This window comes from Bos javanicus, chromosome 1 (assembly GCF_032452875.1).
Source record: "Bos javanicus breed banteng chromosome 1, ARS-OSU_banteng_1.0, whole genome shotgun sequence".
In the NCBI taxonomy this organism is placed as follows: Eukaryota; Metazoa; Chordata; class Mammalia; order Artiodactyla; family Bovidae; genus Bos; species Bos javanicus.
The window spans coordinates 23,235,716-23,251,664 of NC_083868.1; the positions used below are offsets into that span (position 1 = coordinate 23,235,716).

Consider the following 15,949-nt stretch of genomic DNA (forward strand, 5'->3'; position numbering starts at 1 on the left):
AAGTGAAAAGTGAAAGTGAAGTCGCTCAGTCGTGTCCGACTCTTAGTGACCCCATGAACTGCAGCCCACCAGGCTCCTCCATCCGTGGGATTTTCCAGGCAAGAGTACTGGAGTGGGGTGCCATTGTCTGTACCACTGAGCCACCAGCAAAACCCACTCTTACCTCCCTTGCTGCTGCTCCTGCTGCTGCGTCGCTTCAGTCGTGTCCGACTCTGTGTGACCCCATAGATGGCAGCCCACCAGGCTCTCCTGTCCCTGGGATTCTCCAGGCAAGAACACTGGAATGGGTTGCCATTTTCTTCTCCACTTACCTCCCTTACTGGAACTTAAATAGCTAATATTCACAGTAAGATATTCACGCCAAAACCCACATTTGATTTTTAAGCTTGTGTGAAAATAGAAATGAATCTGTCCTCTGCTGGGACTATATAGACCCTTTGACACTTGACTTCACAGAGTGTCCAAGTGGAGGACCTGTATCTGCTGCATAAACTTGGGTCTTGGTCACATATGACCTACTTGACCAATAGAACATGAGTCATTATCACAGAGCCGCTTTGGAGCTGAAGCCTTAAGATACTGTCAGCCTCTTAGTACTTCCACATTTCTTCACTCAAAGAGCTTGCTCCAGAGTACATTGTGAGTAATTATGCAAGAACAATAGGTCTAAACTGGGCTTGTCCCAGGAGAACTAAAGTGCATGGTCTAGTTATACCACAGACGTTATTGTTGCAGACAATGATTTATATTTACCTTACATCCCTTCCTTCTGCCTCATCATCTTCCTACTGACTAGAATTTGATATTTATTCAGTTGAAAATCTCTTGAACTCAGAGTAAGTCCATATTCCAACCATAGAGTTATGAACTATGATTGGTCTAAATCAGTCCCTGTAGTTCAGTTCAGTTGCTCAGTCATGTCCGACTCTTTTCGACCCCTGGACTACAGCACGCCAGGCCTCCCTGTCCATCACCAACTCCCAGCATTTACCCAAGCTCATGTTCATTGAGTTGGTGATGCCATCCAACCATCTCATCCTCTGTCATCCCCTTATCTTCCCACCTTCAATCTTTCCCAGCATCAGGGTCTTTTCCAATGAGTCAGTTCTTGGCATTAGGTGGCCAAAGTATTAGAGTTTCAGCTTCAACATCAGTCCTTTCAATGAATATTCAGGACTGATTTCCTTTAGGATGGACTGGCTGGATCTCCTTACAGTCCAAGGGACTCTCAAGAGTCTTCTCCAATACCAATTGAAGTTCTTCTCCAATTGATGTTCAAAACCATCAATTCTTCGGCGCTCAGCTTTCTTTACACTCCAACTCTCACATCCATACATGACCACTGGAAAAACCATAGCCTTGACTGGACGGACCTTTGTTAGCAAAGTAATGTGTCCCTGTAATCTCATTACTATTTGCTTGACATTAATAAGTCAGTTAAGGCTGTGGCTCAGACTGAAGAATCTGCCTGCAATGTGGGAGACCTGGGTTCAATCCCTGGGTTGGGAAGATCCCCTAGAAAAGGGAATGGCTACCACTCCAGTATTCTTGCCTGGAGAATTCCATGAACAGAGCCTATAATCCATGGGGTCGTAAAGAGTCGGACATGACTGCGTAACTAATATTTTCACTTCAAAGCTAAAATATCTATTAAAAAAATCTACTGAAGAGACCTCTCTATTTCAAAAGACGACACAAAACAGGGAGTCCCCTGATGTCCTAGTGGTTAGGATTCCAGGCTTTCACTACTGTGACCAGGTTCAACCCCTGATGGGGGAACTGAGATTCCCACCAGCCTCACAAAAAATTTTAAAAGTAAAAAGAAAAGGAGACACAAAACTTCAAAAGGAGAAAAATGTTTGCCTCCCTTTTCCTGAGCTTTTCTCCTTCCTCCCTGTACTGAAGACATGGTGGTCTGAAATGGAGAAGCCATCTTTGCCACCAAGGGTGAATAGCCAAATACTAAGGATGGAGTGGAAAGGTAGAAGAAGCCTGGATAGAAGAAGCAGGGTCAAGGCTGGTGTATTACCCAATAACATAAAAAAAATTTTTTTAATCTATCTGTTTAAGCTATTATTATTTGAGTATTCCGTTATGTGAAGCACTCCTGAGTCATATAGTTGAGATACACTCCGTTTTGAGCCTGATGACATGACTTGTTCAGTGAGAAATTAAACTTCCATTTAAACCCGGGCCTTCTGACTCTATAGATTCAGTTCTTTTCATTATAAAGTATATTAGTCCAAGTGACCATAACAAAGTATTACACTGCCCCAAACTGGAACTGCTTTCATTGTCATTGTTACTGAACAATCTGAATTGATTGACCCCAGAATGGATTTAAATCCCATGGTAACCAGTCTCCACGGGATTCAATTTCACTTTTATTACACACTACCTAATATCATATTACAATTCATATTTAACAAAAAAGCTTAAATGTACCAAGAAAGGACCTTTTGTAATCATGTTTCTGTTGGCTCAATATGCTGGACATTTTTCTGCAGTGCACTTTTAAAAACATATTAAGCAATAAACTACTTCAATGTCATATTAACTTATTCTATCCCATTCCACAAAATAAATATTCATTTTCAAAATAAGATTGCATTGATTTTCACAAAAGCATTTTTAATAACATTTACTGCCTCAGCATTTTGAGGTAGAACTATGCAAAACTCAGCAGTTTTGGTTCATGGGGATAAGTGACCCCTGGCTTTCATGCTGAGTCTCCAAATAAAGAACCATCTAAAAGTGACACTTAAGCCGAATTGACTGTGGTGTACTTGGGCTCAGCTGTGACTTCCTTTTACCAGGTGTGTGCTTCTTCCACCTCTTTTGCTCTCTTCTGTGTCTAACTTTTACACATATGAATCCAGGAGAAGAGGAAGTGGTGCTTCTTTAAATCAATTCATAAAGCAGCTTTGGGGAAGCTTCTTGGACCAATAGTTGACCCTCCCAACAATGAAATGCACCAGATCCTACAAACTTGTGGACTTTAGTCCTTAAGCAATAATAAAGGTACATACAAGCATCTTGGTTTTTTATAGACTGATATACTTTTTTCAAAGGACAACTCTCTAAAGCATATAGAGCAATCATTTTTATTGGCTGTTAAACAGCAGGAACTCTAGGGACTGGTCACAGGTTTTTAAATGTGATATACACCAGTACTTACTTACCCAAAGGCATACAATGTCATTAAATGTAATATTTCCACTGTATATTCATTTTTGTTATGTTAGAGAGAATCTTGAGTGTATTTAACATTAACAAGTGTGCATAATATCTTATCCAACTGATAGTAATGGTAGTAGACCAGTGGCAGTTGGCTAACAGGGTGAGATGAAATATACATTTTGCAGATGAGTAATAATCGAAATACTTGGAAAGTATAGATATATGGCAGCACCGTCAATTTCATTATTGCTGTGCTGTGTGTGCTAAGTCACTTCAGTCGTGTCTTTTTTGCGACCCTATGGACTGCAGCCCATCAGGCTGCTCTGTCCAGGAGAGTCTGCAGGCAAGAATACTGGAATGGGTAGCCATTCCCTTCTCCAGGGGATAACTTTCTGACCCAGGGATTGAACCTGGGTCTCCCATATTGCAGGCAGATTCTTTACCATCTGAGCCACCAGGGAAGCCCTTATTATTGCTAATCATCTGTTTAAACATTTCTGGAAAGGGGTGATTATGTAATGGGAAAAGGCAAGGTGTCAGTTGGTACAAAAATCTTAGGATGAGACAAAGTCAGGTAATGTACAAATTTTACTAATACATGAGGAAAAGGTAGGACAGATTGAATAGTGTATCCCCAGTTAAAATAATTCAATTGTGAACTATAAAAATTTTAACTAGATTTTTCCATGTATGTCAAGGGGATCATTCTATGACCATGATTATTATACACTGATGACAGATCATATTTGCTAATAAAACCTTCATAATTATTAATCATCAACATGATTTAGACAGCTACTGCCTTAGGAATTAAGGCTCATAAGCATATAATTTCCTAATCATTTGCATCATCTGAGCACATTTTAATCAAATTATTCATATAATTAGGGGAGCTTGAATTTGGCCTAGGAAATAATTTCTGACTTCATTCTGTAACTCAAAGAACAGATCTGAGAACACAATTAACCAGTGTCTTGAAAGAGACATTCTCTTAACAATAGCTATGATTCAGCTGCAATTGTTTCAGCACCAGATAAGCAACCACATTAGTTTAATGCCAGTGATAGCTTCAGATAATGCATGCCATGAAAATATTTCCTATCTAGTTCTGACATGTGAGAGTTAAACAGAAAATAAATGAGATATTCAAAAAGTATAGCTTATTGGTTGCTTGATCTAAAATATAGACTTCAAGATATTGAGTTGCTATATTTTAAATTCTGCTGTTTTATTTGATATTAAATTTAATTTCAGCTTCATACTCCATGCCTCCTAAAATTGTGTTTGTAATATTTAACATAAATGCATATTGTTTTCATTTGTCAAAATGCATATAGTTTGATAATAAAAGTTTTTAAAGTACATTTACTTAAAATTATTTGCATCATTTAAATTCTGTTAGCTTGTGACTTAAAAACGACAGTCTGAAAATTTTAAAGCCAGTGTAGACATCACTCTTATTCTCAATTCATGGATGAGACAGAACTCAGGTTTGAAAAACATATCTAAACATACACAAATTTGAAAAACCAAAATCATTAACTGTAAATAGTCCACATTTACATAGTTTCCATTTAAACTTTATTTTTTCTAGTGCATAATTTAATATAGCATATTGTCATAAAATTTCTGCAATCCTCTTTAAGTGATTCATAGATTTGTATAACTTAGAATTTTTGTCATAATTCAACATCTGCCCAATTATTTGCTTATCAAGTATATCAGTTTTCTACTTCAACAACTTTTATAAAGATCACCAATAATTTTTACGTTGCCAAATTCAATGGAGAGTGTTCATTTCTTACTTTAATTTTCAGTATTTGGTCCTATTGGTCACTTAACTTTTTTTCCTTTTTTGACAGTTTCCCTAGTTTCCAATCACACTGTTTCTTTGGTTTGTCTGTTACATTCTGAATACTTAGCTTCCTTTGTAGACTCTCCCTCCTCTTACTGTTTAAATACTGAGGATTCCCAATACACTGCTTGTTAAATAGATTCTCCTACTTGATTTCAATGACGTTCATGACTACAGATCTACAGTCATTGAGCCTCAAATCCACAACTGTAAGCCTAAGATCTACATCTCCAACACGTGTAAGTTTTTTTTTAATGGGGATGAGTCAGGCACCAGAAATTGAAACTTTGCTAAACTGAATTCACAAATTTTCACAATATCTGAAACTCTCAGTTATCTGACCCAGAAACCCAACGTTATTCAACGCTTTCCCCAGTTCTTCAATCTCCTCTTCCAATCAACTCTTTCTCTTAAATGTATTCCTTCCTGTTCATCATCTTTATCATTATTATGGTTCAGGTGGTAATCATAAATCTACCAAGATATCCAAAGAGCCTCCTAACCAGTCTCTCTCCATTTTCATCTCTTACATGTATCCACAGAATTGAACAGGTGATTTTCTGAAGTGCAAATCATATGTCACTCTCTGTTTAAAATCCTTCAGGGGCTTCTCACTATCTTCAGGATATCCTAGAGAACTCTTACTGATCCGTCCTTTCAACCTGATCTCTTGACATACCAATGAGGAAGGGTCAGTTCTCCCCTACCTCCATGATTTGTATATGGTGTTTGCTCAACTGGGAATGCCACTTTGGCTCACCCCTATACTTTTTAAATGTTGGGTTAAGGCATTAATCACTTGTGAAACATTCCCAATTGTGCAGACTTGGTTAAATGACATTTCTGAAAATTGTGTTTCTCCATCATGCTTAGACTGCCTTTTTGTGTAATTGATAGTGTACTTTTTAATCTTTTTAATTCTATTATGAATTCCTGGAAGACAAGATCTAGATCATTTATCTCTGCATTTTTAAAGGTTAGCATAATGTAGGACATCTAGCATGCAAAAAACGTTTTTTTTAAAGCATTCATCTACTCTTAAAAACACATTGGGTTAGCCAAAAAGTTCATTCGGATTTTTCCATACTATCTTACAGAAAAATCCAAATGAACTTTTTGCCTAACCTAATATTTGTAGATCAAATTGGGCAATTTTGTTTCTACCAACTATAGAGCAAGGGGCATTAAGTTAGAATGATACATTTAGTTTCACATTATCATAAACTTTCTGTTATAGGAGAAAACATAAAGTTGTTGAATGTATAAAATTATAAAAAATGAACTCTTCTCATTCAATATGATTTAATTCTTGTGTTAAAGCCCTCATCACATATTATAAATTATTCTGTAAGATAAACCACATTATATGCCTTACAAAATGATGTCTGTGTGTTTTAATAGGAGTATAAATAATTATAAATGAGAAACTTTTCAGCAAAAAGCACAATAGGTGGCTCAGATGGTAAGGAATCTGCCTGCAAGGCCAGAGACCTGGGTTTGATCCCTGGGTCAGGAAATCCTCTGAAGAAGGAAATGGCAACCCACTCCAATATTCTTGCTATTTCCTTCTCCAGAGGATTTCCTGATTCAGGGATCAAATCCAGGTCTCCTGCGTTGCAGGCAGATTCCTTACCATCTGAGCAACCCACTGCAGTATTCTTGAGTTTCCCTTGTAGCTCAGTCAATAAAGAATCTGGCTGCAATGCAGGAGACCTGGGTTTGAGTCCTGGGTCGGGAAGATTCCCTGGAGAAGGAAATGGCAACCCATTCCAGTATTCTTGCCTGGAGAATCCCATGGACAGAGGAGCCTGGTAGGTTCTCAGTCCATGGGGATCACAAGAGTTGGACATGACTTAGAGACTAAACCACCACCACTGGTATTCTTGCCTGGAGAATTCTATGGATAGAGGAACCTGGTGAGATACAGTCCATGGGGTCGCAAGAGTCACACACGACTGAGTGACTAATGCTGCACTACATAGATAAGTATAAATGAGAGCATTTCCAGTAAAAAGTAAACTAACAAAACAGAACAAAGAAAGCTTGAAACGTGAACTCAAACTCACCTCTAACATCAGGTCAGTCTGCTCCTCCTACCTAGGTACCTCCTACTTGGATATCAAGCCTACCTGGCTTCCCTCTCCTTGAGCCTCAAATGTCCTCTCTGTAAATGCCTATCTCATAGGGGAAAATTACATGAAATAAAACATATAAAATGGGTAAAAGTAAATAGCAGATACATGATGATTAAACATATATGTGTATATACACGTCTGCTGCTGCTTAGTCGCTTCAGACGTGTCCAGTTGTGTGTGACCCCATGGACTGTAGCCCACCAGGCTCCTCTGTCCATGCAATTCTCCAGTCAAGAGTACTAGAGTGGGTTGCTATGCCCTCCTCCAGGAGATCTTCCCAACCCAGGGATTGAACCCAGGTCTCTTGCACTGCAGGCAGATTCTATACCACTGAGCCACCAGGGAAGCCCCATGTATATGTACATATATATGCATATGTATAAAATATGTATATGTATATGTTGGAGAAGGCAATGGCACCCCACTCCAATACTCTTGCCTGGAAAATCCCATGGATGGAGGAGACTGGTAGGCTGCAGTCCATGGAGTCACTAAGAGTCCGACACGACTGAGCAACTTCACTTTCACTTTTCACTTTCATGCATTGGAGAAGGAAATGGCAACCCACTCCAGTGTTCTTGCCTGGAGACTCCCAGGGACGGGGGAGCCTGGTGGGCTGCCGTCTATGGGGTCGCACAGAGTTGGACACGACTAAAGCGACTTAGCAGATGTATATGTATATGTTCATTTTCACTTCCTAGTGCTAACAGAGATAGAAATAGTATAAATGGGCAGCCATATTGCAGGAGTATTAACAGTCGTATCTGTGGACCTAATTTGTATGTTACTATTTGTGATATTTTTGGAATAAATCACATGAGAAGAAAACCTTTGCAAAGTTATTTTGTAAAAATATACATGCTTAGATTAAAGGAATAACATGTAAGTGTCATTTCACTCAGAATTTTCTCAATGTGTTACACTACAGATAAATTAGTAAAATTCTTACCTACTAAACCAGGAATAGGTCATCTTACTGAAGAATGAAGCACTTTTCTCTGGACTGCATCTCTAAAATAAATAAATAAATAACAGCTAGTGTATGAAGAAAATGCCTTTATTTTACATTTGAAATATCTTTGTCAGCAAGTGGAAAGTAAACATGAAGTAATTTATATTTCAGCTATGTTGATAACATAATCTTTAATTAATACAATTAAGATATCCTTGGACAATGCATTAGAGGAAAATTAAGATTTCTTCTAATATTATGGCTTTTACATAGCAAGAAACCATGTAGAAAAGGAAAACTATTCCTAAATTTCCTATTATTTCTTCTTTTTCTCTCTGTGCCTCTCTATATATGAATAACCACACATGTATATATATATAGCCTCTCAAACTAAAATGACTGTGTATATATGTATGTATATACATGCATATATAAATACATAATTTAGCTTACATATATGCACAATAAAAGCTAAATTTAAAATATTATTTGCTAAGTGAAAAACAGTTTTATCTTTCTTCTGATAAGTAGGAAAACAATAGACTATAATAGGCATTTGGTTTACTCACTTCTGTGTAAATGTTTAATTACATAATTTGTATAAATGCATATATACATACATAATTATATATTATCACAATTATATATTATTTGGGAAGATTTATAGTATTTCCATAATTCTCTTTCCATTGACCTGATAAATTTGACCAAAAGAAGAGGGGTTTAAAAGAGAAGGTCTCAGAGGCAATATTCTTACATTTTTTTAAGGTCAGCATCAATCTCTATTTTTACAAAGTTACACTAACCACAAAATTAAATTTCATTGTTAGAAACTGTCCCATATTTAACAATTTTGCATTAATCCTCTCTAATCCAGTTCTGATTTCATATTTACAAACTGTTTACCACATTAAAAAAAATTCTTATTCTAGAAGAATGAAACAATATTTCATCCTGAACAGCAAAATATTCTTGGAGTAGGAAATGGCAACCTACTCCAGTATCCTTGCCTGGGAAATCCCATGGACAGAGGAGCTTGGTGGGTTACAGTCCATGGGGTCACAAAAAGTCAGAGAAGACTTAGCGACTAAAGAATCCACCTGCAATGCAGGAGACCCCAGATTGATTCCTGGGTTGGGAAGAGCCACTGGAGAAGAGATAGGCTACTCACTCCAGTATTCTTGGACTTCCCTGTTGGCTCAGACAGTAAAGAATCCATCTGCAATGTTGGAGACCTGGATCCGATCCTTGGGTTTGAAAGATCCCCTGGAGAAGGGAACAGCTACCCACTCCAGTATTCTTGCCTGGAGAATTCCATGGACAGAGGAACCTGGCAGGCCACAGTCAATGGGGTTGCAAAATGTGGGAGACAACTGAGAGATTTTCATTTTTCACAGCAAAATATCCTGATTCAAGATAAGAAAGCACTCACTCCAAATCTGTTCTCTGAGTTATAGCAAATGATACACTATAAATCATTGCATATATATGTGTGTGTGTGTATATATATATACATATATATATGAAGAAGGAAATGGCAACCCACTCCAGCATTCTTGCTTGGAAAATCCCATGGACAGAGGAGCCTGGCAGGTTATAATCCATGGGATCGCAAAGAGTCAGATACAACTTATCAACTAAACAACAACTATATATATATATATAGAGTTGACCCTTGAAGAACATGGTTTGAACTGCATGGGTCCACTTATATTTGGACTTTTTTTTCTTACCACACAATCATGGATTGGTTGAACCCATGGATGAGGAACTTTAGAAACGGAGGAACCACATATGTGGAATGAGCACGTGTGTGTGCTCAGTCGTGTCTGGTTCTTTGCAACCCCATGGACTGTAGCCCTCTAGGCTCCTCTGTCCATGAGACTTCCCTGGAAAGAATACTGAAGTGGGTTGACATTTCTTTATCCAGGGGAACTTCCTGACCCAGGGACCAAACCTGCATCTCCTGTGTCTCTTGCACTGACAGACGAATTCTTTACCACTGAGACACCTGGGAATCCCACATACGTGAAAGGCTGACTATAAATTACATGCAGATTTTTTAGTTTGAGGAGATTTGGCACCTTTAACCTCTGTGTTATTCAAGGGTCAACTGTATTTTAACAAATTGCTATATATCCTTACACTGTTGTTTCAAGAAATAAATGCTATGACAAATGTAAAACATTTATCACACGGTGGCCCAAAACAACCATGCCAAGAAGTGAACGATGATGTTGTCATAAATCTTGCTATCAAACACATTATTTGGAAAATTAGTACATATATCAGTGAGGAGAATGTGTGAAAACTCTCTGATTAACTCAGTGGTCACATTTTATTTTATAGGGAGTTGCCAATTTGATAATTGGCCACCAATGTGAAGATCATATTCACATCAAAAATACACATATTTCTGTGCCCAAATGCAAATGGCTGCAAATACTTTGCAGCTTTTCCCATCCAGAGACTGATTCTATTTCCCACTCCTTGAATCTGGGCTAGCATTGTTTCTTCTTTTGATTATGAGAATGCAACAGGAGTGATGTTAAGAGAACTCCAACTCTAAACTTCAAAAGGCTTGCTATGCTTGGAACCCTGAGTGCACCATGTGACTGAGCCCAAGCTAGCCTCCTGAAGGGAGGCTACATGGAGTAGAAATGACTTCTCATCTGACAGCCCATCATCCTGACCAACAGCTTGAAGACTGCCCAACATATGAGGACATTGGTCTTACATTATCCAGCCACCAGCCAACTCTCCAGCTGACAGTACATGTCTGAAAGAGCTCAGCAGAGATTGGCCAAGCTAACCAATTGAGGCCATGATCCAGCTGGGCCAGGGAATCATCAGCTAAATAAAAGAATTTCAGGGCCAAAGTCTTGCAGAGTTAGTAGACAAGGTTACTTTAGCAGGCCAAGGACTGGGTATTTGACATCTGCTCTAGGTCCACTTTTCATGTGAAAGCATCTTATACAAGGTTGTTTGAGTACTCTGGTAAATAAACAGCCTCATTAGATGAAGGCCAGGCATCTTATACTGAAGTTATTACAGTGAATTCCAAGCATATTTACCTTCCAGAAGAAGTATCAGGCAGGCAAAATATCTAGTAGAGGTAATTAAATCTTACCAAGTACCAGGCTGGGAGGGATTGGGGGCAGGAGGAGAAGGGGACGACAGAGGATGAGACGGCTGGATGGCATCACTGACTCGATGGATGTGAGTCTGAATGAACTCCGGGAGTTAGTGATGGACAAGGAGGCCTGGCGTGCTGTGATTCACGGGGTTGCAAAGAGTCGGACACGACTGAGTGACTGAACTGAACTGAACTGAACTGAAGTACCAAGAATGTACACATAGCTTCTCAGTAAATAATTACTGAATTCATAGCATGGGTCTCACTGAGTATATTATCAACATATTGCTGCAAAGCAACATCTGTGTTGAAAACAAGGATATGACAATTCTGTGAGTTTCCTTCAGTGTTTGAATTCACTCCCATCCTCTCCACTGGACATTCTGTAGTCCTTGCAACTCACCTGTTCTCGCTGACACCACTTCCTCTGCAGACCTGATATCAAATGATTTCTCATTTCTTTCATCTTCCCAAGCCTATTAAAGGCTTTTGTTTTCTAAAAAGCCTGTTTTCTTTTTATTATCTTTGTACTTATCTAGCACTGGGTATATACTAGGCATCCTGTAATATTAATGTCGTGCTGCTGGCTGTGCTAAGTCACTTAAGTCATGTCTGACTCTGTGCCACCCCATGGACTGTAGCCCACCAGGCTCTTCTGTCCATGGGATTCTCCAGGCAAGAATACTGGAGTGGGTTGCCATTCCCTCCTCCAGGAGGTCTTATGGGCAATTTTCATTTGAATGGTGATCCTGTTATTTTTGTATTGTGATGGAGGAGCAGGAAGGTTAGCCCACAGCATAACCTGGGTCCAGGATTTAATGAAACATGTTGCTGGCGATCTTCTTTGGGTTCAACCTTTAGATGTAGCCTCCTGAGGATGTGGTTTGTGTGACTGCTACTGTTAATAATATCTAATAACCCCTAACTTCAGGAACTTCCTTTGTGGGTATTAGAGAATGATCCTGGGAAGAGTGAAGGAAGATATGGAAAAATGCCTATACAGGAAGTCTTACAGAGAAGGAAAACCATCTAGAAAGCAAAAGGGATTTATGCTTTTTAGAACTTAGGCTTTCCAATCGCTTATTATGTGTCAGATTCTGTTGTAAATACATGTATTATTAGATATAATGTGTCTTAGTGGTGAGAATATCTTTGTCAACCCAATTTTACAGAAGAGAAAACAAAGGCCCAGAGTTTAAAAAATAAACTTGGCCAAGGTCCTCCAACCGAGAAGCATAAGACATTGAACTGAACCCAGTAACTTCATTCTATTTTTAAGTCATAATTCTACACCCTCAGCTCTACCCGTTATGTGCTGTTACTGTCTGCTGCTACTTAGAAACCCCTTTCTTCTTGTCCACTTCCTTGTACTTCACTTCTGCTGGCTAAATCTTATTTGTGCTTGGATCATCTGGAGGATGTATTACCATTAGTGATTCCTCTCCTCCCATCCCTACCTCCAAGTCTCAATTTCTTGTTCTGGGTTACCAAGGCAAACTCAACAAATTCCTTACGTGAGATGTAAAGGCTCTTCAGACTTGTCCTCCCTGAACTTACCCTCACTCTTACCTCACTATCCAATAATTTGCCTACAGGTACTTTTTCCTTCCAAACTTATCTTCTCTGGAGGGTAGAAAATACTATGCTTCAGTTCAGTTCAGTTCAATCGCTCAGTCATGTCCAACTCTTTGCAACCCCATGGACTGTAGCACGCCAGGCCTCCTTGTCCATCATCAGTTCCCGGAGTTTACTCAAACTCATGTTCATTGAGTTGGTGATGCCATCCAACCATCTCATCCTCTGTCATCCCCTTCTCTTCTTGCCTTCAATCTTTCCCAGCATCAGGGTCTTTTCCAATCAGTCAGTTCTTCACATCAGGTGGCCAAAGTATTGGAGTTTCAGCTTCAACATCAGTCCTTCCAATGAATATTCAGGACTGATTTCCTTTAGGATGGACTGGTTGGATCTCCTTGCAGTCCAAGGGACTCTCAAGAGTCTTCTCCAACACCACAATTCAAAAGTATCAATTCTTCAGTGCTCAGCTTTCTTTATAGTCCAACTCTCACATCCATACATGACTACTTGAAAAACCACAGCTGTGACTAGATGGACCTTTATTAGCAAATTAATGTCTCTGCTCTTTAATATTTAATATTTCCAGGGTCCAGCTCATAAAATGTTTTACATGAATAAATATGTGAATGAATTAATGCTAATCACCACCAATAAAATTTTTAAGAGGTTTTCTATTTATACGTCACTATGCCAGCCCTAGAAACTCAATCAGAAAGTCATGTTCTTGGCTTATAGATTAGGCTGGGATTTTTATCTGAGCTCTACTATGCCAAAAATATAGTCTAAGTAGTAAAATATAACCATACAAGGTTTTCAACATGCCTGAAAGCCATCAACTTAAAAAAACAAAAAAACTTGGTGTCATAGAAGTAACAAACAGAAAATGCTATTTAAATTAGTATTTTCAATCTTTTCTAAATGGATTCTTGGTCCAAAAAGCTATTGACGTTGAGTAACACCTGATGCGAAGACCTGACTCATTTGAAAAGACCCTGATGTTGGCAAAGATTGAAGGCAGGAGGAGAAGGGGATGACAGAGGATGAGATGGCTGGATGGCATCACTGACTCAATAGACATGAGTTTGGGTAAACTCTGGGAGTTGGTGATAGACAGGGGGGCCTGGCGTGCTGCGGTTCATGGGGTCGCAAAGAGTTGGACAGGACTGAGCGACTGAAGTGAATTGAATAGCCAAGGAAATAAACATAGTTGGAATCTTAAAGGAAGAGTCCACTTGAATTTGGAGTGAAGAAATTGTTTGAGTTTATAATTTCCCACCACACCTGTTTGTAGTTCACTGCCTTTGGCCACCTTTGAGGTTAGACTGATGATGTTAAACCAGTTTGCCTGACTAAGCCTGACATGTCTCAAGTTAAACAAACAAACCGAAAGGTATATTGTCCTAGTGGAGCTCTTGCACATTTTAAGGGACTTATTCAATTCCTATACTTTATAGATTTAAAAAGAGTACATATAATTTGTCCTACTTTTAAAGAAACTTATAGTTTCATATGTAATTAATAGACTCTTATTTATTTGACACTTTAAGTTACTAACAAAAGCCAGGATGAGAACAAGATCCTCTGAATCTGAAATTTTTTTTCTTCCTTTTTAAGTACTACAGATCTAAGTGTGTTAGGCCTATTTCTAAGACCTATCTTGTGTAGTGATGAGAAGTAAAACAAGTAAGATATTTTTAGGAAATTGGACTTCCCAGGTGGGGCTAGTGGTAAAGAACCAGCCTGCCAATGTAGGAGATGCGAGAGAGGTGGGTTCCATCCCTGGGTCGGGAAGCTCCCTTGGAGAAGGAAATGGCAACCTACTCCAGTATTCTTGCCTGGAGAATTCCATGGACAGAGGAGCCTTGCAGGTTACAGTCTATGGGGTCTCAAAGAGTCAGAGGACATGGCTGAAGCGGCTTAGTACACATGCCGGCATACAACAGCAGAGTTCACGGCACATGACTTCCACTGTAGAAGAAGCACGCGTTACCACAGCGTGGGGGTAGGGATAGGGTGCCCGGGGGAGCAAGGCACAGTCAAATGTCCGCAGTTTCTGGGTTTGCTCCAGGCCTCGGGTTCTCAATATCATGTCAGTTGACGGAGTTTATTTATCCCGGGTCTCTTCCTGGGGTTTTATTGGGCTCTACCACTGGTTGTAGAATTCCATCCCACCCACTACTCCTGCAGCGGAAGCCAGGTCCATTCATTCTTTTCTCAAATGCTTGTTTCTGTTTACAGGGGGGGCCACTTATCCCTTCAAAGATGCCTCTTTCTCTCCTCCAGCAGCCACCTTGACTGAGATCTTGCTCGGTGAAGTTTCAAACCATCCCATGGACAGATCTTAGCTCTTAAGACTGTGTGTGTGTGTGTGTGTGTGTGTGTGTGTGTGTTTGACTACTACGCATACAGGGATCTAAGACATCAGTTCATGTTTCAGGGTCTGCACAGTCAGCTCTCCCCACTTCCCTTCGTCCCCAGATTGGCCGGAAAACCGCCCCGCCTCTCCCACCTCCACCAAAGAGCTTTACCTGCGCCTCGGTGACCCGCTGGTAGAAGCCGCTCGCGCCCCATCTCCCCAGGACGGAAAACATGGTCCACGCGGACTCCCGACGACGGGAAGCGGAGAGAGGTCCGGGCTGTCAGCTCTGTTTCTGGGGGGACTGTCAATCGGCGTCTGTGAGGTGGAAGGACGCGAGCGCCCTGCCCGGGCGTGTCGGCAGTCGCCCAGCCCTTCCCCAGCCCTTCCCGCCCCCGCGCCTGGGAGGCGGCTGGAAAGAGGGAGGGGCCCGGTGGGAAGTGGGACCTTCCTTAGAATCCAAATAACTCTGCCTTTTGGGGGACTTGTACTGCACTCAGTAATTCTCACTCCTCAGTTTCCAGGGTTGCACTGTTAGAAAATGTGTCCCTTTATAATAGAAACTCAATGCTCTTTCCTCCCTGGGGTGACATTTATGTGTTTGCAAGCAGAATGTTAATATCTGTCCCGTATAGAAAACTGTTAAGGAGAACAGGTGTCAGTAGAATTTTACAGAGAGAATTTAACTGCTTTAAGATTAGAAAATTAAAAAAAAAAAAAACTAATGAAATACTTCTCATAGTATTAAGAAACAATGACA

At 39.8% G+C, this 15,949-nt stretch overlaps 1 protein-coding gene across 4 annotated transcripts in view; it reads right to left on the reverse strand.

The window, feature by feature from the left end:
* LOC133254961 (multidrug resistance-associated protein 1-like) overlaps nucleotides 1–15,716 on the reverse strand; it is a 97,391-nt gene extending 81,675 nt beyond the window's left edge. For 2 of the 4 annotated variants that reach the window (XM_061429564.1, XM_061429632.1), the window contains exons 1-2: nucleotides 15,362–15,714; nucleotides 8,120–8,181 (exon numbers count right to left, since the gene is read on the reverse strand). In XM_061429564.1, the coding sequence (XP_061285548.1) occupies nucleotides 8,120–8,181; nucleotides 15,362–15,424 (125 nt within the window). In that variant the 5' untranslated portion in view covers nucleotides 15,425–15,714. Of the gene's footprint in view, nucleotides 1–8,119; nucleotides 8,182–15,361 lie in introns of all 4 variants that reach the window. The other 2 variants (XR_009738885.1, XM_061429482.1) reach the window with 2 other exon arrangements.
* Between the last annotated feature and the right edge of the window lie 233 nt (nucleotides 15,717–15,949).